The 27,202-nt window shown below is 35.4% G+C and overlaps 1 protein-coding gene across 1 annotated transcript in view; it reads right to left on the reverse strand.

The window, feature by feature from the left end:
* Positions 1-4,847: 4,847 nt before the first annotated feature.
* LOC149072456 (uncharacterized) overlaps positions 4,848-27,202 on the reverse strand; it is a 33,332-nt gene continuing 10,977 nt past the window's right edge. The window contains exons 2-8 of the mRNA XM_089246938.1: positions 23,512-23,656; positions 20,917-21,008; positions 18,211-18,295; positions 13,000-16,013; positions 11,064-11,121; positions 9,846-10,054; positions 4,848-5,282 (exon numbers count right to left, since the gene is read on the reverse strand). Coding sequence (XP_089103064.1) covers positions 5,021-5,282; positions 9,846-10,054; positions 11,064-11,121; positions 13,000-16,013; positions 18,211-18,295; positions 20,917-20,987 — 3,699 coding nt within the window. The 5' untranslated portion in view covers positions 20,988-21,008; positions 23,512-23,656 and the 3' untranslated portion in view covers positions 4,848-5,020. The remainder of the gene's footprint in view (positions 5,283-9,845; positions 10,055-11,063; positions 11,122-12,999; positions 16,014-18,210; positions 18,296-20,916; positions 21,009-23,511; positions 23,657-27,202) is intronic.

Genomic DNA, 27,202 nt, shown 5'->3' on the forward strand with positions numbered 1-27,202 from the left:
CACTTCAATCTACCCCTTTTACATGATATTTAGAATGTTTGAAATAAAAAGTTTTATACCCCCCCACCCCCTCATTTTTTTTAAGCTAGCTCATTGCTCTCCATCTTAGAGTGGAAAAACCTGTTTTCTGTTCAAAGTGATGTTTAATCATTAAAAAAATGGCAGAGAACAACTGGCTGTAGTGATAATATTTACATCACACTTTGCACAAAGATGGCGGATAAGTCGGCCTCAGGTTTCCAGGGTCTCTAATCAGTGGTAATATAATAAAATTACACATCAGATAGCGTGTTTGTTTCCACGTGACTTTTATGTTCACAGGAATGCTGAAAAATATCTAAACAAAAAACCATGTGCCTTTAATATTCATAGGAATGCTGAAAATATCTAAACAAAACATTTCACTAAAAAAACAAATTTGCGATGGCTCTCTGTTGGCTGAGGGACGTGTTCTGGTATGGAGGGACAGGGGCACTCGAAATAACCCTGCATTCGTTCGTCAAAGGTCACAATACAGACAAGCTGGTTGGATGGTATGGAATCAGCATAGGCGGACGTACGGACCTGCATATCATTCGGAATGGCACTTTGACGGCCCGAAGGTATGCAGACGAGATACTGCGACCTCATGTCATCCCTTACGCTGGAGCCATTGGAGATTCCTTTGTTTTCCAGGATGATAATGCCCGACCGCATAGAGCTCGTCTGGTGGAGAACATGCTTGAAGCTGAAACGATACAGCGTATGGAATGGCCAGCGTGCTCTCCTGACCTGAATCCAATCGAGCATGTTTGGGACATGCTCGGACGATGCATTGCTGCACGACCAAGGCCGCCTGTTACTGTCCGAGACTTGCAGATTGCACTTCTTGAGGAGTGGAACAGTATTCCCCAAAGTCTGATCGATAACCTCATCGCATCCATGGCAAACAGGTGTGCAGCAGTCTTAGCTGTTCGAGGAGACCACACGCCCTATTAAAACTCATGCATCATGTCTAAACAGTACTTTTTTTTATTGTTTACATGTAACCAAATTGTTGCCCTAAATCATCTTTTCATGTTTTTCCATATTTTCAAAGAATTAAAGCTTAATTCCAAATTTTTTTACATCTTTTTTCTGTATGGCGCATTGATACGCGTGTACTATCCATTGTATGCCAATACGTGGCTGTCTCGCACGGTTTTCTTCGCTTTTTTGCTTGCTTCCCCTAATTGTTTTGAGCAGTGTACATGTGTTCCCTCACATATTTATAACCTGAGGCATGTATGTTGTGTTCAAAGTTCTGCCATCTCTCTTTAAAATCAGAAGGGAATGGCATGTGTAGCATTTGTAGTAACTTTATTGTTTGTGGCTGCTCTTTCTGTCTGAACTTTTTGATGTGGACTTTGTAGACCTTTCTAAAGAGGAAGAGACCTGCTTGGGGATGTGTTTCAAAATTAAAAAAACTGATTAGAACTGGGAAATTTTCTCTTGATATATTTTCATTGCATTGAAAAATTGGAACTTAATCTCATCTGGAATAATATCATAATAAATTTTCAGACATGATGCTGAATTTCATTATTAAAGCTACCTTAAACATTATGAATACATTGTCTAATTTTGTAAAATGAACATTATATAAATATATTTTCTAAAACGAATACAGTAAAACCCCCTCTTAACAGTCACCCCTGTTTTATGGCCAAATAAAAATTTCCCCAGCAAAAAAGGTTATTTAAATAATGTATATCAAACCTCTGCTTAACCCTTTCCTGTGCACTACCCTTTAAAGTTGGAATTTCAACAGAAGAAGTTGTAGGCTGTCTACTTAGGCCTAAAGGAGTATGCAGGTATAATTTTGTAAAGATTGCACTTACCGTTTTGATTCTGTGGGTGTTTCATGAGCTGGAACACTGCGCCAATAGAGCTCTGAAAAGTGTGTCTAAGTGAGCATTGCAGTGAAGCATATAAATGAAAAAAAATTATGCCTATGTAGCAGATTTAGCATGACCCAAGGTGCACCACTGGGAGGCCTGCTAATTTACACCTCATCCCCCCAAAAAAAATTGGTTATATGATTTTTTATGAAATAATGAGAAAAATATTTATAATCAGGGGGTCATTCAAGTATTACGTCAGCATCGATAGTGAGGAGGGGTTTCCGATTTGCTGACTTTTGATGACGAGGGGGGTTTGGATGATGCTTATGTCATCAACCCTTCTTTATGAAGATATAAAATATTCTTAATGGCATCTTATTCGGTTCGCCAAAAATGGAAAAAAACTTTTGATAGTTATTGGGTACCTGAACTAACATTCTCCCTATTGATAAGTCCCATACAGAGCCACTTTAGTGATTTCTAAATGTTCCATACAGAGCCATTTTAGTGATCTCTAAATGTTTCACGGGTCCTTCAAGTGCTCTGGAATTGTCTGGTCTGCTTAAGTGCTCTGGAACTGTGCCATGAATCACTCAAGTGATCTGTAATTATGCCACAGATCACTTGAGTAATCAGGAAATGTTCCAGGGCTAACTTGAGTGGTGTAGAACCGCACTGGGGGGCTGCTTAAGTGCTCTAAAACTGTGCCACAGATCGTTTAAGTGTTCTGGATTGGTGTCACGGGTTACTTAAGTGATCTTTGAATGTGAACTTTGAATGTTACTTTAAGTGACCTTTGAGGCCTACTTCAGTGATCTGAAAATGTGTCATGGGCAACTTAAATGATCTGGAATTGTGCCACGGGTCATTTAAGTGATTTGTAAATGTGCCGCTTGGTTCTTTTTTACAAAATTAGGTTTGTGGGGGCAAACCCCATCAGATAACTTTCAGGGCCACATTTGGAGTGCAGTTCAAGGGTTTACCATATATGCCTTAAAGGGTGGGTCGCAATGAATTTTTTAAAGAGAAATTTTGAGTTCTTATCCTTCAAATAGCATTGAAATTAATAGAAATTGATTATAATAACAAAGGTATTTTCTTTCGAAAAATTTTTTTAAAAATATTTTTTGCATTTAAAAAAAAAAAATTCGTTGGGGGGGGGGGGTGCACAAGCCCCCTATACCCCCCTCCCGCGTACGTTTCTGATCCCACCAATATGCATTAGGAGATAGGGGCCATTGCTGACAAGGGGGGAGGGAGTCAGAACTTTGCTAATTGGGGGGGGGGTCAAAAATGGCAAAAAATTTGCTGATGTAATACTTGAATGACCCCCGAATCTATTTTTTGGCTTCATGAAATTTTTCGAAGCATGTTAGACCCTTTTGCTGAAAGCACAAACCATTCGCTACCCGAAGGCAATCCCTCAAGCAATTTCAGTGCTTCTGGAAGACTTAGCAGACCTCTCTGTGCCATTTACAGATCGATTAATAACTAATAAAAAAATTAACTACAATTATGTTTACAATACAGAAAAAATAAGCTATGTATATATATACAAAAAAATATCTACACAATTATATAAAGTGTACAACAGCAAGAGCAAAATAATTCATGCAGCTCTAAGTAAAGATGACTCGAGCTACTGATAAAATCATCCGTTCCTGAAACCTCCCCACAAAATTTGAGAGGATCACATTTCCTACAAATAGAATATATATTTCTTGTTTTTTATAGACAACCAACCCTCCCTCGCAGCATATGACAGCTTGACTTCATTCCCCCCAATCAGATAAAAACAGAAAACGTAAACACAGATGTTTCCTCTCATTGCGTTCGTTTGTGTAATATGATATGAGCTAGTGGCACAGTGTTCCAGTAAATGGAACTCCTTATTTTATTCAGTGATTCTTCGTATGTTTCCTGCATAAAAAATTAAAAATAATATAGAATAAATAATTTAGAGTACAGCCAACGATATAACGTAGAAATTTTTTTTCATGATATCTTTTTTGTATCACAAAAAAAATATACAAAATACAAAACTTCTTGTAAATACTAGGATTTTAAATAATGCATCATAGCTGAAGATCATGGATTGCCTTGTGTAATGGTGCAATCTATGATAGAAAAGGAAAGTTCAAAGTAAATGGTAAACCTATTTTTATCCATTTATAATTGAATTTAGCGGTTTGAGAAGCTAGTCAAGTTGGGTGTTCCATGCAGTGTAACACTGAACAACAAAGGGTTAACAGTCACGGACACCATTTTCACCATTTGTTTTATTGGACTAATACCCCTGTATGGACACCAATGATTACAATTTTGGTTTGAATTATGCTAATTAGATGACAGCAAAAGTTATAATATTTGATCAACTATTTTATACTTTATTTGGCTTATTTTTTAATGAAAATTTGACTTGAAACTTGTTGCTGTTTGGTAACTCTCATGTTTGTTTAGAATCTGAAATCACATGTTGATGGTTGTGCTTGTGTATATTTTACATTATTTCATGCTGTTTAATTGTCCAGCTCTAGTAATCTTTGCTCCCTATCACTAAGAGAAAAAATTTGATGTTTCGAATACTGTGAAAAACATAAAATTGGTGTTCATGCTCTAGCAAATAAACTCAATGCATCGATTAAAAACATTTTTCTGTAAGCACAATGATAGAAGGTAAGTGGATTTAGTCTTGCAGCTTAAAATACATTTTGAAGAATACTCAGCAAAACCCACCAAACATCGATTGATCAGTTTTTGCAAAAGATTTAAATTTGGTATATGAACTTGGTATAGTACAGTATTAAGAGGATGATTTTTTTTTGTCCCATGAGTGTCTGCAAGTGAGGTTTTATTGTATTATGAAGATATTTTCTAAAATGATCGACTATAACACAAAAAAAAAACTATCGCATACAAGAAAAAACAAACCAACTCATTTATTAAAATATTAATGACTTTCATAATGGATAATATACACTTGAAGACAAAAAAAATTACAAAGTTTAGCACAAAAAATAAAAACTACTGGAGTTTCAATCAAAATATCTAATTCATGAAAAGGTTCAAAATCAAAAACACAATTTCCTTCTTGGAAACACACATTATTGCTTTTACCCATCATTATTGTTTTTCATCACTATGCTCGGAAAATTTTTTTATACTTGTGAATAATCAGATGAGCTTGAAGGTGACAATTCATAACGATCCAAATAAACACAAAGTGGTGGACTCGTGGGGGGCGATGAAACACCACACTCCAACACATTAGGGCATGGCTTTTCACTCTTCTCTTTCCTGGAATGATTTTTTGAATTACAAACATGCTTCTTGTTTGTTTCTTCATCAAAATCTGTCGCACTAATACTGCACTTTCGATGTGAATTCCTGACTTCTACACTTGACTGTAGAAATGATGTCCTATGAAAAAAATAATCAAAAGATTGCTAAAAATATTTGAAAGTTTTCTTTTCCAAAAAGAAAGGAAGAACTATACATAAGTCAGCACCATTTTTCAAAACTAAAAATAAACACAGGAACAAATGCAAAAGTTAAGTCAACTCGGCAAATTATAAAAATACTGTATAATACACAATTTTCACAAGTTTTATATTCAGTGGGAAAAACCTCTCCAACTTGGCATATAATGGTGACATGGGTTTTAATTGTTATCAAAACTTCTATGCTTCAATGTAGGGTTTCTGGGTGAGAATTCCTGCCCGCTCTCTGGAATTTTTAGCCATTCCCGAAATCCTGAGAAAAATTTCCGGGAAAGCAGAAAAATTACTGTTGTAACACAAGTAATACTTAAAAAAAGAATATAAAAGGTTTAAAAAAATCAATGGGAATATTTGTTGCAAATTTAATTAAATACCTATAGTATAGCATTGCTTGGGAAAGAAATGGGGGGGGGGGGGAAAGGAATAGATTGAGGGGGAAAAAACATGAAGGGGAGGGTGCTTCTCCAGTTTGTGTACACTGTACAAGTAATCAAAGCTGCATTACGGTTTTTTAAGAACTTTCAGGCAGCTTTGTTAACAACCCTCCCTAGCAATAGCACCCGAGTGGCACAATGGTATGATGCTCGTCTTCCACTATGAAGGTTACAGTTAAGGGTCACGGGGTCGAATCAGGACAAGAATATCAGAAACAAATTCTTCACCTACTGAGCTTTGAACTACCACTGATAGATGGCACCTTCATTTTTCATCCAGCTCCATTGGTTGGAAATTGTCATATGGCAATATATTAATGGAGTTGATGTACGGTGAAGTAGCAACCCTGCCTACTATGAAATTATAATACAGATTAGTATTAGGATTTTATTTAATTTTATTTTAAATAGTACTGCATATAGGCAAGTTGAAATTAAAACTATGCAAAAGGTAAAACATTTTTTTTCATCTTTGCTCGCTCTTCTAAAATGGGTGTGGTTAATATAAGAAAAATGAAAAAAGGGTTAAATGCCATTTGATAACTGTAGGAAAATTTTAGAAAATAAAATTTTATGCTGTAGAAATTGAATTTAATCAGCAGCAGGAAAAATATGAAATTGTACATGTTTTTTGGAGCCTGCCAAACTGCAATGAAATTTAGAACCTGGTGCCAGGGCTGCCATCAGGAGTGCTGCGTACACAGGAACGAGTGCCAATGCACCCTTTAACGTAAATATTTCCAAACCTTTTATGCATGGACAGTTAGATATAAAAATAAAATAATATAATGTTAATTAATTAATACAAAATTTTTTATTAGTGTCATAAAAATGTCATGTAGTTGAAGTTGTGTGGCATATGAATGAAATATTTTAACTTTGAAAAGTATATAAAGAGTAATCGAGGCTGAAAAAAAAGTATAAACAGAGAGAGTGTTGTGCAAATAAGACTTTTCATTTTCATTACTGTGAATAAGGAATAAGTGATTTCTAGAATTCCCTACGGAAATTCTACTTCACAGTTTCTGTCATTTGCTTGTTTATTGATATGTGGGGAAGAATCTTCCATACACCTTCAGGTAGGATTATTTATTATTCCTCTGTTGAACCTCTTGAAACCTGAAAACTCAATCTGTGGATTACAAAAGCCAAAGATAAATGTGAATGATTTTTGAGAGGGAGATTACCAAGAAAGAGCTAGATCAAAATGCTTCAAGTTAGAGGAGGAAAATTAATTTGGAGAACTCTCTCTGCACTGTTCATGCAGAAATAACATTTTCCGGCAATCAAAATATGCTTTTCAACCTAATTCGAGATTACTCTCAATATAACTTTTCACAGAAAATTGCAGATCAAATTTTATGAATTTGTAGATGATGGAATATAGAATTGTTTAACAATATACAGGCACATATACATACACAAATGTTTTTTCTAATAAGGTTGAAAGGTGAAATGAGAGATATAAAACCTTGCTGACTTAACATTCACTCAAGTTGGCATGTTTTTCATTCCCCTTGGGCGTCAAGTTATTGAGTATTAGTTATTAGGCTTGTAGGCTAACACCATTGTATATAAATAAATAAAAACACTTCTCCAAACACTACAAGACCATAACTCATGCGAGACAGAATTCAAGCATGTTATATTTTGAATAATAAAATTTACTGAAAGAAAATCTTAATTTTTTTAAATTTTTTCTCGTGAAGTTTTCCATTTCAAGTTACAATCAATATTAAGACCTAGGTATTTAATAGAATAGACTTTTTCTTAGTTTGCGCAGTAGCAATTTTATGAAATTTACCAATAGTTATTTAGTGTTATATGTTAGTGAAAAATCATGTGCTATAGAGATGTCATTTTCTCCCAATTTAAATCAAATGTTTGGTTTTATCGATATCAGCATTTATGTTGTTGGCCAAAAATTAACTTCATATTTTCAGGTCTTCATTGACACCAATGTTTACGGCTATTCAAATTTCTTTAGGAATATAATAGGGTTGTATAGTATATAAACTTATAAATTTCCCATTTATTTGCAGATCACATAGGTCATTAATATACACTCATGTCCATAAATTAAGGATAATGCCAGCTCCGACAAATAAAGGTTCAGAAACAAAACAAACGTTACTTATTCATAAAGCCCATTTATTAAACAAAAGATAAAGAACAAAAACGATGGTGTATGTATGATACCATTCATAAAAACTATGATTTTTGCTCCCTGGAGCAATTGTAAAAAATATCTCCTTTACAAAAACTTACTATTACATGGTTGGTATGATGGTTAATACATTGTATGTCTCCCATGAGATGAAATACAGTCCGTACAACGCCTAGGCATGCTGAGTATCAAATTATTGATCTGATCTTGGGGAAGATCACTCCACTCAGCAAGCAATGCTCTCCGAAGTTCCAGTACACATGTAGGAGGTGGTTGACGGGTTGCAACTCGTCAGCCAAGCATGTCCCACACATGCTCTATCGGATTCAAGTCAGGTGAGAATGTTGGCCATTCCATACGGGTTATATCCTCAGATTCAAGGCATTCATTTACGATGTTTGCTCGGTGAGGACGGGCGTTGTCATCCATAAACACAAATTCTGCACCCATAAACAAACGTACATGTTGTTCCAGAATGATGTCCTGATAAATTTGGGCTTTCATGGTTCCGGTTTGAACATGCAGATCTGTTCTGGAACCCAGTAAAATTCCACCCCAAACGAGCAATTCTGCACCACCGTAACGGTGTCGTTCAATGATGTTGTCTTGGTGGTAACGGGTACCTGGTGTTCTCCATATGAAAGTCCGACGTGAATCAGACTGCAAGCTAAACCTGGACTCGTCGGAAAACATCACACAGATGTTCTCTACTCCAGGCTAATCGCTGCCGACAGTGAGTTGCCGTGAGCGGAACACATCTGACAGGCCTGCGAGCATATAGACCAATATCTCCCAAACGTCTGTACACAGTTTGCCTTGAAACTGTGGTACCCGTGGCTGCAGATAGCTGACGAGACAGGTCGGATGCTGTGCTCCGTCTGCTTCTTTTGGCAGTTACTGCCAAATACCGGTCTTCATTCGGCATTGTAACTCAGGGGCGACCTGTACTGTAACGTCTACTGACATTTCCGTTATCTTGGAATCGTTGCCAAAGCCTAGAGATGACACTTTGGGCAATTCCAAGTTCCTCGGATACTTCCATCTGAGTACGCCCACATTCCAGGTGGCCGATAATTCTACCACGTAAAAAATCATCCACATGCGTCCTCTGTGTCATAACTATTCGCTTATGGCACTGAGCGCCTTACAGAACTCTTGTTAACAATTTCACTTTTTTGCCACCATTCCTTATATACCCCCCTCTTACACTCTCGTCATTGTGACGTACTATCGGCATCATCTGGTGGCTTCCTGAAATTTGCATATCATTCTTGCAGATGTGTGTGATAATTCTACAAGTGAAATTTTTACTTTAGATTTCGATTTCCGTGTGATTATTAATTATCCTTAATTTATGGACATGAGTGTAAATGAGGGAAAGTAAAGGGCCCAGAATTGAGCCTGGAAATATTCCATCAAAATATGAATAACTTAACATATTATTCCAGTTCTGAAATACTCTAATCGATTTATCCCTATAGTGAATATTAACCACCACATCCTGAGATAGAACTGTTAACTCGTCCTAATCCAGTTGGAAGGAATACATTCTAGTTTCTCACATAGGGTAAAATTAAAAAAATTTTCATTTGATTCAGCAATTTTTTCTTTTTTTCTTGAAGAACATGATTAGAGAGAAAAACGTTTTGACTGTATGTTGGTAAGTAACACAAAAGAGATAAGGAAGAGGTAGTGGATGTTGGAGGAGGGGAGTTTTGAGCAATTACGATAGAACAATGAACACCTCACATTTCATCTCCTGTATTTCCTAGATAGAAATTAAGACACCTGTTTTGAAGACTTCACGTTTGAACATAAATTATGCATGTTCTAAATTTATTGCCAAAAATCCATGAGTAAAAGGGTTGGAGTTTATACTTACTGTGTTCCAGCTTCAACTTGCTCCAACTTCTCTGTTGCCTTATCCATAAAGAGCTGTTTATTACAGTTGTTACATCTTTCTTTTTTAGTATCTTCTGACTTTGGCAAATGCTTTCTACCCATGCTAGAGCTGCTATGATTGTTCTTGTGAGTGGGAATAGACTGTTGGTGAGCTGACCTGCTTCTCTGTGATGAAGTCCGAACTTCAGTCTGAAAAGCAAAATATAAATTTTTTTTCAAAAGTGCTTAAGTGCCAATTAATCTAAGATTATTCAATCTCATTATTATTTATCAGAGAATCTATAAAAAGACTGGTTATTGTACATCCAGGGCTAGACAAATCTATCACATATCTACATATTTTTTAAACTAAATAATAAAGTAAACTTTTTGTTAAAAATCACAAATTTTTTTTCTTAAATTGAATTCATTACTATTGTTGTTGTTTTTTAAAACTAACCTTAAATTAAAAAAAAAAACAAATTGAAAAGACTCTTCTGAAAAATTCCTGTTTTATACAATGATCACTACAAAGCATTGAATAATTAATTTTTCACTGAAAATACCTGTACATGATGCCTTAACCTATTTTATGATTGTTCGTTTATCACAAAATGCTTATGCAAATAAGTAAATGCTCAGTTTTGCAAATTAAATAGACTATCATAAACAGAACTTGACAAGCACCAGTTCTCCATAGAATATAAAAATTGAAGGGCTTCCAGCAAGAAGGGGTTACCTCCATATTTTTCTTCTATCAGAACAAGAAAGAGTCAGCCTCTTTCTTTCCCCAATGCTAGGATGGTGTTCTCTATCTATTGTGAAACACAGAAACTAACTGCTGCAGTACCTTAGTTTGGCATCAAACAAAAGAAATGTTTTTTTTTAAAAAAGAAAGTGTGGGCTCAAATCAGAAGTTCAAAAAATGGAGCTAACCCCTTGCTGCTGCAAGCCCTTGAATTGACACTGTACTTTAAATGTATCATAACTATATTTCACTTTGAATGAGTGCATCACAAGATTTTAAGAAATTATGTCAGTCACTCTGTTAAACATTATTTTAGACAGTTTTTCAAGGGGAGAAAAGAAATGCTTGGCTCTTATATGAAACTTGGCCGGCACTTATTTTTTTTCATTGTCAAACCCTTGAAATTGTTTTCCTTATTTTTCCATTTTGAAAATATTGAAAAGAAATATGTGATTTAATGAATGCACTTACCTTCTCATTTTGCTCTGTTACTAAATGGCTCTTTATGCAATGTCGATGACAGCATTTACTGTAAAAAAGATTACAAAGTGAATTTTAAAAAAATTCTTGTCATTGTTTGTGATAAGATACGATTTAATTAGCACAGTTTAACATGAATAAAATTCATAACTGTTTGGGGCCTAAAAATTGCTGCTTATATGGGCATCAACCATATATTCTTTGTATTCAGTGATTAATATCAAGTTAAATTTATCTGGCAACCAAATTTAACTGGCGAGCTATTCAATGACTTTCTTGCTTGCCAAAGATTGAGTTCAATGTTTGTACAAGACACTGCTCTACTCTATCTTCCAATATATTACCACCAACCTATCTAAAATTACTTTGTTTTGCCTTTAATGGAATTATAAGTAATCTTTCATATACAACTACAAATATATATATATATATCGTTGAAATTTGTTCTTAATAAATTAAAAAAATTTAACATCAGTCAAACTCACTAATGTCTGTAAGAACATTTGCATCGTCTCAGATGAGAAAAACAAAATGAAGCATTTAAATTTTTTATATTCTGGTGTGGGACATGTTGTTGCAAACAATATATGTTGGATCAAGTTGGCATGGGCAGAAATATGGGGATAGAATGGGAGACCCCAGCATCAATTACAGAGCTGACTGATATAATGTCATGTTTATATAATAGCTTGTAAGCGAAGGGGTTAATTCATTTTAATTGCAAGAGTTGTTGCACTTTTCAACTGTTAAAAGCTTGAGCTCCAGAGTTCCCAGTTAAAAAATTATTATAAAAAGTATGAGGGGGGGTACCCCTTCCCCCTCATACTTTTTATAATTTTTTTCAAGACAACATAGCCTTGTGAAAAAAAAAAAAACATGCAAAAATGTATTTTCAAAAAATTTAAAAATGAATTTCCTTTTCATAGCGCACTATTTCAGTATCCTATGAAACTGATTTGAGCCTAAGCAAAATGACAGAAACGACTTGGTAAAAAAATAATTTTGGGACAAAACAGCATACTAGAAACCACAAATTATTCTGTGTCTCCTCACAGCAAATTATAAAGACATGCAAGTTTTTCTAGAATGATGCTCCTTTGAGACCACTACCAAAAGTATATTGCAGAATGTTTAAATCACAAGGCCCAATGTAAATAAGTCAAGGTGAGCCAGATGGTTTTATTCTGTGGTTCATCTTTTTTTAAAGAGATTTGTTAACATTTTACAATTAACTAGCTTCATCGTTTTTGACAAATGAAGCACTTTCATTTCCAGCTCTTTGCAGAGCTTTGTAAACATTGTTTATGAACATCATAATTTTGAATGGTGAACGTTAGTTACATTTTATAATGAACAGTTCAAAACCATGAAGTAGTAAACACAAAATTGTTTTTTCTATCCAGATAGTTTTTAATGATTACTCAAAACATGGACACAAAATGAGTTTTTGAACCCTCAAACTAAGCAAAAAAAAATTAATAAACCACATAGCATCACATACCCCCCCCCCCCAAAAAAAAAATTATACAACTTCTGCTTTGGCAAAATCATTAATTGCAATCTACTACCTTTGTATTATTTGGCAACATTTCAATTTGGTTCCCTTTTCATTTAAAAAAAGTTATTCAAATTTTTTTGTCATGATTTGGTAAAAAGGTAGGAAAAATAGGACATTTTACCAAAAAGTAGGACAAGTATGATCCCTGGAGCTAATTTTATTTCTCTTTGAAAAGACAATTAAAATGACGTGATGTGACATGATATATATTTTCAAGTTGTAGTAGGTACTTGTAAATTTTAGATGATGGGAATTTTTTTAATAAAGATTGAATCCTAAAAATGAAATTTTCTGAAATCATGAAAAAAAAAAATTTCTTTCAAATATGGTTTTGTAGTTAAGAGAAGTGACAAAAATTCTGCTACATACCTATTGCTGGCAGCAGAGTGAATGGGAATCTTCTTTTGAGGGACATGTTTAGAATTGCAACACATTTCTGAGCCATCTTCGTCAATATTTACTTCCTGAAGGGAAATGTCTGCTTCAGTGGGGTCCATAAAGTCATCAAACAACTTGAAAGTTTCTGACTTTGTGTTTTGACTACAGGTGGAATCACTTTTATGTCTTTGAGAAGAGATAATTGAATGTGATACATCATCTAGCATGTTGCAGTCAAAACCATCAGCTATATCATTTTCTTCTAATTTTCCAATGATCTTACAATCTTTTGAATTCTCAATCTTGCTTTGAAAAGAAGTTTGCGAACCAATATCTTTTGAACTGTCTGAAAGAGTCAAAGAATCATCCATTGTAGCTATCAAATTTTTGGTTTTAAAACCTGAATCTTCTTTATTTCTTTGAGATTCCAAATCTTTTACAGTACTTTTCTTTTCTGCTTCAACCCTGGTACTTTCAGTGTCATTAACATCTGGGATAATTTTGGGAATAATATCTTGAACACTTGATAAAAGTTTATAAAGTAACTTTAATAATTGAATGCGCTTACTGTCACTTTCTGGGAAAATAGTTTTCCCGCTTGTGGAATGAGCATTTGCAGTTTTGCATGTGGAATTTTCATCATTTGAACTGTTGTTAATATTCTTTCCTTCTTTACTATTATTTCTTGCTGTATTAACATCAGTGGCTATAGGTTTTACTTTAGTAAGTATTTTTGCTTTATTTGACACTTTAGGAAGTTTTTTATCATCTCTGGTATCCTGTATTACGTTTGAGTTGACATTAGCTGGCTTATTTGCACATGACTTTGTAATATGATGAGAAGAACTTTCACGAACATTTGAAGATACATTGATGATTTCATTCGTATTCCAAGAATCTTGAACATAAGAAGGATCATCAATTATTCTATTAGCAATATTTTCCTTGACATTTGTAGCATTTTGTTCACATTTTGTTCTGCCATACTCCGATCCAGTGTAGCTATCTTTTTGAGTTAATGAGTGTTTATCTTTTACAACCCTACTTGATTGACACATTGGAAAATGTTCTTCCAAAACATCAATTCTTTTACACGTCGAATCTGTTGGACTCATAAATTCATAATGAAAAGGATTATCATTCAAAACTGAGCCACTAGAAATTTGTTCATAATTATTTCCTCCTTTATTAGTTTTCAAACTGCCATTCATGTCATCATGGTGCACTCTAGTTACCTGAGGATTCCCCATGCTTTCCTGTTCCAGGTTTTTTTTGTTCATATTTGAGGCATTTTGTTCATATTTTGGTCTGCTGTGTTCCATCAATCTGGTGTGGCTATTTTTTTGAGTCAAAGAGCACTTATTTTTTGGACGTACACTTGGCCCCTGCTTCAGAAGATGTTCTTCCAAAACATCAAATCTTTTACATCTTGTGGAATCCGTAGGATTCGTAAGTTCATAATGAAAAGGACTATCATTCGAAACTGAACCAGTAGAACTTTGTGTACGATTATTTCCTTCTTCATTAGTTTCCAAAATGCCATCATGGTACACTCTACTTGTCCAAGGATTCATCGCACTCACTTGTTCTAGCTTTTTCTTATTCATATTTGAGACATTTTGTTCACATTTTGGTCTGCCATATTCCATCACTCCAGTGTAGTTATCCTTTTGAGCTAATGAGTACTTATCTTTTGGATGCACAGTAGAACTTTGTTTATAATTATTTCTTTCTTCATTAGTTTTCAAACTGTCATAAATGTCATGGTGATGCACTTCACTTGCCCAAGGATTCATCACACTTTCTTGTTCTAGCTTTTTTTTGTTCACATTTGGGGGATTTTGTTCAAATTTTGGTCTGCTATGTTCCACCAATCCAGTGTGGCTATCTTTTTGAGTTAAAAAGTACTCATTTGGGGGCATACTTGGCCACTGCTGTGGGAACTGTTCTTCCAAAACATCAAATCTTTTATCATTTTCATAAAGATGAGGATTGTCATTCAAAACTGAACCAGGAGAACTTCGTCTGTGGTTGCTATCATTTTTTTCTACGCTGGTTTTCAAACTGTTATTAACACCAGCATGGTACACTCTACTTGCCAGAGGATTCATCATACTTTCTTGCTCAAGCAGCTTTTTGTTCACATTTAGAGCATTTTGTTCAAATTTTGGTCCGCTATGTTCCATCAATCCGGTGTGGTTATCTTTTTGAGTAAACAAGTACTTATTTTTGGGGGGCACACTTGGCCAGTGCCTCGGAAAATGTTGTTCTTGTTTGAGGCTATCTTTTTGAGCTAACGAGTACTTATCTCTTTGAGTTAATGAGTACCTACCTTCTGGACGTACAGTTGGGCTGCTATACTCCATCAATCCAGTGTGGCTATCTTTTTGAGTTGGCAAGTACTCATCTCTACACTCCATCCTGGATGGGTTGCTATACTCCATCAATCCAGTGTAGCTATCTTTCTGAGTTGACAAGTACTTATCTCTACACCCCATCATGGATGGGCTGCTATACTCCAATCCAGTGTGGCTACCTTTCTCAGTTAACAAATGCTTATCTCTACACTCCGTCCTGGATGGGTTGCTATACTCCATCAATCCAGTGTGGCTATCTTTTTCAGTTAACAAGTATTTATCTCTTGGATGTGCACTTGACCAATGCTTTGGAAAATTTCCTTCTGAAACATTGATTCCTTTACGTGTTGTGGTATTTGTTTGATTTGTAAGGTCATAATGCAAAAAATTATCATTTGAATCTGAGCTAGGAGAACTTTGTTTGTAATTGCAATTATTTCCTTCTACATTGACATACAATTTGTTATAAATGTCACCAGAGTGTTTTTTACTTGTCCAAGGATCCATCACATTTTCTTGCTCTAGTTTTTTTTTGGCAAAAATGTCTTGTAAATTCTTGTAATTATCATGAGGAATATTGTCCGTGGAACAATCACTCCCACAATCAGAGAAGGATAGATCAGGAACTTGATGTGAAATATCACAGATCTGTAATAATAACAATAAGAAAATCAAATATACGAGAAAAAAATTCAAAAGCAAAAATATTTTTACTTTTATATCATCAAACATATAAATTTATTGTACTGAATTACCATTAAAAATTTATAAAACTAAGAAATTTAAGTACATGTAAGACTCAAGGGTGGCTGTTTTCAAGGAACTTGGCACAAATTTAAAAAAAAAAAAAATTCATGTTGTAGTAAAATACAGGGTGTCTTGTAAGTGCTAATGTGACTTTTATCCCATCAACCATTTGTCATAGAGGTATGGTTTCAATTAAAAAAATTATCAAAATGTGTTCAAAAATCACCCTGTACTAGTTTTGAGAGAAAATATGCACCAAAATAAAAAAATCTAAATTTTTATATGGTCCCCCCCCCCCCCGGTCCTCTAACTTCCAGTTAGAAAGTTGTTGCTCTGTCATTTCAGAGTCCAATAAAAGGGATCCCATAGTTTTAACTGCAATATTTGCAGTGATATTCAAATTCAAAAATTTGAGGAAAGTTGGGAAAGGCATGGGTGTTTCTTTTTTTTGTTGGGCTCACAAAAGAGGGCAACAACTTTCTAATTGGAAGTTAGTGGACAAGGGGGACCATATAAAAATTCAATTTTTTATTTTGTGACACACTGTGTTCTCACTCTAAAAACTGATACAGGGTAGTTTTGAATGTCTTTTGCACTTTTTGAATCAGAATGATACCTCTACGACTGATGGTTGATGAGATAAAGGCCACATTAGCACTTACAGAACACCCTTTATATTAAAAAAATCTACTGAACTGCAACTTTTCTATGATGGGAACCATGCACTTTTTAAATGTTATTTCAGCTGCATGACAGTCAAAGGAAACAACTCCATTGCAAATTGTACCACCAAAAATCCTGTTATTTTAAAATTATAAAAAAAATTGCAACAAAGGAAAAACAAACTATGTTTTTGAACAAAACGATCAACCTCTCCACTAATTATATGAAGTATAGATGACACACACACACTGGATACCAAGCAAAGATAATTGGAAAGAAAAGTCACATTCCTCTGTGGGGAATTGAACCACCAACTTTGCACTTTTCGGGTGTGTGGTCTACCACTAAGCTACAGAAGATAGACATTTTATTTCCTAAGAACCCTGTGTTCCTTTGGGCTGAACGGGACTGCGGAATAGACAATATTATTTACGAGAATAGGTGCCAATGTTTAGGTAAGAGTTTATTTGGGGGAAGCAATTGGATTGCACCCATATGATCATAGTTTGATCATATGGGTGCCATCTTCAGAGGATAAATAAAATATAAGCATTATCCACACTGACCAGGGATCCCACTTTTGTTGGATACCAAACTCTCAGTTGCTCAGAGGAAAAAGACGTCTGCTCTAATCAAACGTCATGATCTGAATGAAGCTGACCACCTGCATGTAAGTCTAATGCACCATTCTGATTGGTTGCTTGCAAAATGGAGCTATTTGATTTGTCTATCTGAATTTTCTTACAATTCTCACTTTTAATGAACCTAAACCATGGCACTGCAATTGATGGTTTGATCAACTTTATTATAGTTTTATAATGTATTTTTGAAGGCACACACATATCATAACAGGCCCGTAGCCAGACATTTTGTTCGGCCGGGGGGAACCACTTGCATTTCAGGGAAGACCAAAATGATAGGACAATAGATAGGCCATCTTTTCCTTTTTTCGGTCATTTTCTCACATTTTGGGAAAGGGGACCAGACCCTCAAGTTCCCCTCTTGCTATGGCCTTGTATTGCAATATATAACCTTTCTGTAACCTTTAATCCTTTTCCACACAATTGCAAATTGACTCTTGTATTAGTGATGCGATTTTTGGCCAACTTGGTAATCTTTTAATTGCTATGAGCTAGAATTCAAAATACAAGCACATATATAGAGCACTGCAAGCTGGGCTTGTCACCTTATTTATATGCCAAGAAAAATATTCTGTGACATTATCGTATCAAATGATCCAAACGGGATAATAAATCAAATAAGACACAAATCATTAAATTAAGGGTAATAATCTCATATATAAAAAAATAAAGAAAACATTTCACTTTACCTTAGCCTAACATTATTTAATTGTAACTTCAATTACATAGTTTTTTTCTACTAAATCAAATTTACAGTATTATGAAAAAAATCTATATAATGTATTGAACCTTACCCTCATCTTATGTGGTTCCTGCCAAATCGGTATAGGCAAATCATCAGCATTTTTAAAAATAACAGGTGGGCCAGAAGGAAATTTTCTGAAAAAAATTGAGCTTTTTTTACCTATTTTATTTCTCACAAAAATGCTATAGAGCCTATGAGATACAGTAACTCTCGATTGATGACTTTTAATCAGGGTTGTTTGGTTTAAACTACTTTGGTTTTTACCACAGTTTAAACCCTGATTTTAATCATAATTGGCTTTTTTTTCAAAAAATTACATAAATGTGGCTTAAAAATTTTTCCCCTTGTTAAAGAGTATCGTATCAGTTTTTACTAGCCAAAATTTTTTATTGTTATCACATTTTCTAACTTTGGGATACATTCTGATGCTCTATCTGTAGCCACTAGAAGAATGAGGATTGCATCATGCATTTTGTATATAGTGTATAGGTGGTCTTAGAATCTAATAAAGACAACAATTGTGCCTCTAAAGGACAAAGACCAGTATAAAGTACTTCATTATCTCACAGACATTTTTTTTTCATAAGCAGCACATCCAATATATAACCATCAGGCTCAATACTCAATAGGTTTTTATTCTTTCACCATGAACCCTAGTTAATTGAGGTTTTATGGTATTGTGTGTGTGTGTGTGTAGTAAGTGATTTATTAAAAATAATCAACTAGATTACCCATTGCTTCAGAAATATTAATGGACATTTTCAAGTCATTATGATGAATGGTTTGTATTTTAAAGTGTTTTAAAATCAGAACTTTAATTCTACTCATCATATATATTGGAAATCATCGCTATTAGATTTTATCATAGTTTTTGCAAAATAACAGTTGGTTTGCAAATATTTTACATGAGTTTTCCATCTGAGGTTATGATCAATATGAATACTTAGATATTTAATTATGGAAACCTGTTGAAGACTCTGCAGTTACAAGTAGAAATATTTTGACAATTATAATTATGGAATAGCAGATTGTGGTCAAAGTGTAGGTATATTAGCTATAGAGGAGAAGTACATAAACTTAGTTTTTGTTATATTTATTTGCAAGTCGTAACTGATGAATCAATTACAAATAATCGACAAATCTGTGTTTATTTGCTAGCGATTTTACCAGTTGATTCAATTTTGCATAGGTCATTTATGAATGTATTAAATAACAATTGCCCCAGAACAGAGCCCTGAGGTACTGCTTTCGTTATTTTTGATGGGTTATTAAGGTTATTTTTCCAACTTTGACTATTTGAGATCTATGACTTAAATAAGTAATTAATTCATGAGCATTACCTCTGATTCCATAAATATGTGATTTATTGAGCAAAATGCAGCACTCAAAGCTCTCAAATGCTTTTTTCATGTCCATAAAAATGTTGAGTCTGTTTTTAATTTTTATGTATGTCTTTTCAACGATATGTCATATTTTAATGTGTATAAGGAACCGCCGCCCCCCCCCCCTTTTGCCAAAAATTTGGCCCCAAAAAATAAGGGGTTCCTTATACATGGGTAGTATTACAGACATTAACAAATTATACTAAATTCCTTGTAATTTACAACGAGAGTGACTCTGATGATGATAATGAACTAGGTGATTGTGATGTATCAGATGAGAATGACGAGTAATTTATAATGGTTTCTATGAATGAATAGAAATTTTTTTTTACTATCTTAAAATAAAAAATATCTTCAATGAAAACTTTTATTTCTAAATTTTAAGCTAAAACAACCAGGGGGTTCCTTATACATGTTAGAATATGGTATTTGGTGAATGTCAAAAATGTAGTCTCAGTGTTTCTGTTTGGAAGAGTAGAACTTGCTTACACAAACCTTGACTTAATGATTTTCCTTGGTGTTAACAATTTTGTTAAGCCCCTTAGCATATATTTTGATAATACAAATACAAATACAACGCCACAACAGGCAAATTGCCCAACGAGGTGGCTGACTTAAGAACATCATGGATCCCCGAGCCATTTTTTGGAGGCCCTACCTACTACTACTACACCACACATGTGCCCCGCCCACACACCCCCCCCCCAGAACCCCCAACGAATCGGTACATGCGGGAATGTGCGTGTACGTGTAGTGAAACCTGACGTGAAGTTTTGTTGTTTCTCTGTAATGCTTGTTATGTGTAGTGCTGCCATCTGCCACTAGTTTTTCTAACTATGAGTGAAGTGTTATGATTGAATGATTTATTGTTGTAGGACTGTTGCTCTCTGTGGCGAGACTTTTTAACGGGGAGATCGGCTCACATTTGCGCCTTGAAGTTGGGAACCACAGAAAACCAACTTCAGCCGACCACCACTGCGGGGTTCGAACCCGGATCCTCGCATCGCGAGTCCGTCACTATAACCACTCGACCACCACAGCGGCCGCAACCCTGGTGTAATATTTTTGTCCATTTAATGAATAAAATTGTTGGTTCCATCTGATTAGTAAAATTGGGCTCCAAATGTACTTTTCCTTCATAAAGTTTAGAATAATATTTATGCTGAATGAAAATGAATTCAATCACCTATCTTTAAATAATTACATAAAATATATGAGCAATAGGGGGATAAGATAAGAAACAAATCTCATATAATTTACATCAATTAACAGAATCTTAGATTTAGATTTATTTCATTAAAATAATAGATATTGCAACAACTCTTCTGATAACTAGAAAAGAAAGTTGATAAAAATTCTTAAACAATACTTACTGACGGTCTATCAAAGCATGTGCAGCTGTGAACGTACTTTTCATTTTTTTATGCATTTCAATCCCCAACATTCTAGAGTGAGTTATTGGAATCTAATTTAATTAAAATTAGACAAAAAATTAAGCATATTTGAGATTAGGAATATACAAAAAAGATTTAAAGAAGAAAAAAAATTAATTTGAAGAAATTGGAAATTTATAAAAGATTTTCTGATAAAGACAAGGCCATCCATATTGTTCTCCTCGTGCCCGAAGCATGAATGTGCAAATTTTCACTTTTTGGGTTTGAAGCAAATAAGCTATAGCGCCACACTGCTACTGCCAGAGGGCTAGGCTAGTATAAAAAAAGGAAAACTTAGTTCTTGAGACAGTAGTCTCAGACTAGACCAGAGCCGCAACTAGATGCTTGGTCAGCTGAGGCAAGCACACACATTTTGGCACCCTCTCATAATGTTGAAGGAGAGGTTAAAGAGTGAAGTTTGCACCCCCTCTAGTCCGGCACCCAGGGCACTAGACACGCCTGGACCCTCTTAGTTGCAGCCCTGGACTGGACTGTCAGGAAAAAAAACTGGATCTCAATGTGCAACTTGTGGTTGTCAACAATTGGTGAATGCTTGGGTGGAACGGAGTTTCTATATTGTGAAAGACAACAGCATGGTAACAGTGCAGCAAACTGCAGCAGATCTTGATCAAGGATCGTTTCAAAGGATCTCTGAATAAACTTTGTCACAAATGCATTGCATGGGATATGGAAGCCAAAGGTCAGTTTGAACACTGTTGCTGTCTGCATCTAACAAGAACAAATATCTCAAATTCACACAGGAAAACAAGCATTGAACAGTGGAAAATTGGAAACAAGTTATTTGGCCTGATGAATCGTGTTTTCAGTTACACCATGCCAAAAGGGGCAGCTCTAGCTCACCTGCTGCCCGGATGCAAAACCTCATTTGCCGCCCCTAGAGACATCTGTGGGGGGAGGCTGAAAGGACTTTAGCCAAGAGGACTCTGGGATACACCTAATTTTTTACCCGTTCAAAGCCTGCACACCAATGTTTAACCAAAATTGTTCTTGACCATACATCCTTCTTTAAAATAAACAGTCCTGTTTTTTTGGTCCAGAATTATTTTAGTCAAAAAATTGTTAATGAATAAAAATGGAAATACTAAAAAATTCCTAATACATTTCGACACACTATGGGTGTTATCTTCAGAGGATAAGAGTATCATGCTGACTGAGTTTCCCACTTGGATTGAGTACCAAATCTTCAATCTCGGTTACTCAGTGGAATGAAAAAATAAAACGTCTGTTCAAGTCAAACATTAGAGAGTAAATGTTAAATGCTCAATGGAGGAAAATACATCCGGGCCTTCAAAAATAAATTAGTAAACAGTAAATCAATGCCACAGATCGCATCGCCATGGTTTAAATTCATAACGAGCGGGTATTTAAAGAAAATTCTAATAGACCAATTGGATAGCTCCATTTCGCGAGCAGCCAATCAGGTTGTTGCAAAAGACTTACACGCAGGTGCTTCGCTTCATTCTTGCCACTAAGTTTGACTTCAACAGATGTATTGTTTTTTTTCGTTTCTTAGAGTTTTGATTTGGTAAGATTGAAGATTTGGTACTCAATCCAAGTGAGAAACTCGGTCAGCGTGATACTCTTATCCTCTGAAAGACGACACCCATAGTGTGTTGAAATGCATTAGGAATTTTTTAGTATTTCCTGGTATTTGCCTTATTCATTGACAATTTTTTTATATTAGACAAAGTCATCTGCTCTTCCGCTGAATTATTTTACTATTGTTAATTATGCCAAATAACTTTTTCCACCTTCAGCTCTTGTTGTTCAACCCTCATATTTTCCTTCCTATTGAATTTTTTAATTCTATTTTTTTTAATGCAGTTGAACCTTATTAATACTAATAAATATATATATATATATATACTTACTCCAAGCTTCCCAAGATGGAAATTAAGGAAGTGTAGGGGAGGTTTCTGGTGCTTCTGATCCCGGACAAGTGAGGCCCATGAACAATCTGACCTGTGGTCCTGCCAAAGATCCCAGCCTACAGGCCCTCCTGCAGGATGTGGGGGCCATGGCCAACTTAAAATGCAGAAATTCCTGCACAATGTGATAGAGTCCATTCTTGTTTCTGGTATTATGGCCCCAGGCCCTGTCTGTTCCCCAAAGTTTTTTCAACATTTCCATTGTCAAGGTATGGCTCAAAAGAGTGACAGTGCATGTGGTATCTTTTAACACTTTTGGGTCTGAACTATTTTGACTGTTTGTCCCTGTGGACTGAGGATTTTTGGCACTTTTTATGATTTTTTAAAAATACTTAGAATATATAAATCTCAACAGTTTTGTAAGTTTGTAACTAGTATAGATATCATCTAATTGCCATCTTGAAGATCTCACCCTAGTGCAAATAAAATGTTGTGGAAAAACTCCTAATCACTGCAATGTATTATTTTTTGAAGATGGCAGAAGAAGCTTTGGGTTTTTTTTCTCAACAAAAAATAGCATTACTATGAGAGGAAAAATAGCTAGAAATAGAAAATTATCTCAAATAATTTGAATAAAATCACTAACCTTTGGCAATGTTGATGAAGCAAAACCCTCAAAATAAGCAAAAGTAGGCCATTCTTGTTGCGCAGTCAAGCAATCAAAAAACTTAGGTTTTGAATCATTAGATAAGTAAAGAAGTAATGCTAATGGGAAAGGTGGCAAACATAACCTGAAAAACCAAGGATACTATATGACATACATGCAACTTTTGAGCTGTTATGTCATGGTCTAAAAATTTCCTCTCTGCATATCTGCAACAAGTGTTGCATTAGACATACAATGATTGTATGTGTGATTGCACACCAAGTTGTTCATTATATACATACATGTCTGGGGTTTGATTGGGTTCAGTGGTGTTGTACTGACCAGGCTCTGATTGGTTACCTGTTGAGTCAGATGGTGATTGGTTGATGGGATAATTTCCTCTGAATCTCATTGAAGCTACTGTATTTTAACTCTTCTGCTTCATTGGAGTAGATTATTTTATTAATTCTATTAAGGGCTGTCAACTTGCTTTGTTGGAGTAATACCTTTTTAATGTACAGGGTGTTTCAAAGTGTATATTACGAAAAATATTGAACATAGACATTTAAGATTAATTTTATATTACATGGCTAATCAAAGTTTTTACAAACCAAATTAAAGGTGCTCAATATGTCCACCTTGGGATTCACAGCATATGTCTATATTGTAGTCAAATTCGTCTCCCAAACTTTTGCAAGCATGTTTGCACCCACTGCTGCTGTTATGCGTATCTTCAGTTCGGCTAATGTAGCTGGAAGTGGAGGCACATAAACATAGTCGTTTATAAACTCCACCAGAAGAAATCGCACACTATGAGGTCTGGCAATCTTGGAGGGCGGTGATGTTTAACTGAATCGCCAGGTTCCGTACAGCTGATACATCGTTTAGGCATGCGATTGTTCAAAAATTCTCAAACGTCCAAGCTTCAGTGTCATGGTGCCTTGTCCTGCTGGAAAATGAAGTAATCCGAATCGGTTTCTAACTGTGGGAAAAGCCAATCTTGACAAACACTGAAGTGGTAGCTGAAGAAAGAGCACTGGTGCTACCTGTCGGCAACCGTGTGAAACTCAAGATTTCCCTCTTTCTACTTATACATTATTCGATCAAAACAGATTAAAAGCTGAATAGTTATGATTTTTTAAATCAAATGATTCTTTTTGTAACACCCTATACATTATTGTGTTGCTAGTCTTGAAGATTTCAAGCCAATATGACTCTAATGAATCTAGTCAAACTGTAGACATGTATATATGGTACAACTTGATCAGACAATAACAAGCAGAGATGAATTTCAGAAAAAAAACTTGCATGCCTCTGCTAAAAAATTAAAGACTGAAATGCCAGTCTTCTGTAGCTTAATGGTAGAGCACTTGTCCAGACTGTGAGGGAATGGTAGTTGGATTCTTCACAGGGCATGTGAATTTTCTTTCCAAAATGCATCTCTATTTGGTTTTCTCTTCCAGACTTGTATTTTGTATGAACATTGAGGAGTAACATGGTTTCTTTCTACAGGAAGTGAATTTCCCAGACCATGACCTAACACCCCAGAAATTGTAATCATTTAATCAAACGCCAGCCATGAAAGCCTAAGACAATATTTCAAGGATACTACAATTCAAAATTTGTGAAATCATTAAAAATTAAGATTTATTGTTCAAGTTTAACTCTTCTGCAAAATTAAAAATTCATAGAAGAAAATCACAATTATTATCATGTTCATTTTCATGCGGTAAGATTTAATAATTTCCATCCAATCTGTGTGTTGAAGTTGTTTTATATACTCCTGATTAAAAAAGTAATGCACACCAACATTGGTGTATGCAAGGGGGGTTGGGGTTCTGACCCCCCCCCCCTCCAGATTCTGCATACGCCTATGCACACCAAGAAGAAAGCTGCAAGTTCAATTTAAACTTGGTGTGTTTAATTGTCATTAAAATGTGTAAGTGATCACAATATCAGAATGAAACAGTCATTTATTGCAGAAAACAGCACAATGACACAAACACTATCATGTTAGTCCTGCCTCAAGGTTGATACAAGAAAAAATACAGTCTTACATTGATGCTTACTGGTTCTGTATGTTGATTTGAGGTAGATTTGTACATGCTTGTTGTTACTGGGTCTCATACCTGCGCTTTTGCAGTTTGGCGAAGTCGTCTCAGTTGGACCCATATGTGCTCAATTGGCTATAAGTCAGGTGAATAAGTTCAACAAGGAATGGTTTCAACTTGGTGCAGACATTCTTGAGAAACTCTTGCTATATGTAGGAGAACATTATCTTGCTGAAAACACCTGCTGGAAGCCTTGCAATCAGGGACCGACTTAAGGGGGTGAGGTCGCACTGGGCCACAATTCTTTCAAAATAAACCTTTTCCTTTCTTAGTAGATGTTTTGAAAATTTTTGATTAAAATTTAATTTTTTCCCCATTAAACTATTATTGATTGTGAAAGGAGGCTTTCAGTTTGAAGCCTCCTATAATATCATTTTTAGTATTATTAGGTATGGCATTAGCTTATTTCAAATTGGATGGAGATACAGGGCGTCATGGGGGGGCAATGTCCCCCCAGCATCGACGGTAAAGCCGACTGATATAATGTATTTGCATATATATGAATTGACATCATAATCATCATGCCCCCAGACTTTCAAATCTATCTCCGCCTATGTTTCAAACGGGAAGAGTGTATGCAGATGGTCATATTCTTTACCCCTGAAAAAGGTCTCCTTTCTTTCTGCCATTAAAGAAACAACAGGGCTACATTAACCAAGAAAAAAAAACATACTTAGGGCATCAAACAAAAAGGGACACTACAAAAGAAATCTAGTAATTTTTTCCCCTTGTAAACCTTCCCTTCCATTGGAGTAATTACCATCTGGTCTGGGGGTACCAATAGTGCACAGAAGGTGAATGTTTGTAGTTTCATCCTGCGTGCTTCCACTAGCCATAGTAGCCTGTGGCATGGACATCTCTAGATGACTGTCCCAGAGCGAGGCAACTTATTAGGTGTTATTTTGCAGGAAAAAATGTGACCCCCCCCTTAAGAAGAAAAAATTGAACCCCCCCCCCCCCCCGAGAAAATTCTGTGTACACCTATGCGTATATACGAAACTTGAGCACGTACGCAGAAGAGAGAAGGTGCAGCAATGCATTGTTCTTTCAGAAATTATTGGGGGGGAGGGGTTCAAATGGCCTCAGCTCCTAGGTTCCGGTGAATATGACATCAGTCATTTTCAGACATGTTTTATCTCTTTTCCAGCTGCTCTGTCCGAAATTGACAAAACAGACCACAGTGCAAACCAAAAGTACTCAAGTACTCGGGTTCTCGAGTTTATTGAGCTTCACTACACTCCCCTGGTTCTATTTAACACTGTCTCAAAACATGGACCTTTGGGCAAAGTGTTGTTCTAGGGGTTCCGTACTTAGCTAGAAGTAACAGCTTACAGCAGGGATCTTCAATTTTTCAGACACAATGGGTCAATTTAAACTTCCCATGAAGTCCACGGACCACTAAATCTTGTGATTTAGTGACATCTTAATCATGGCCCCTACATCCTGGAGTAGAGCGCCTAGGCCGGGATTTTTCATGGGCCGCCCCTTTATGATGAATTTATAGCGTGGAAAAGCAAAAAAATTGTGAAAATTGTCTCGGACCCAGGGCTGGAGCCTTGTCAGCCCACCCCTTGTGGGAG

Source organism: Pholcus phalangioides, unplaced genomic scaffold (assembly GCF_987345545.1).
Source record: "Pholcus phalangioides strain wild (caught in Gottingen) unplaced genomic scaffold, Ppha-v1.0 ptg000017l_1, whole genome shotgun sequence".
NCBI classification, from domain to species: domain Eukaryota; kingdom Metazoa; phylum Arthropoda; class Arachnida; order Araneae; family Pholcidae; genus Pholcus; species Pholcus phalangioides.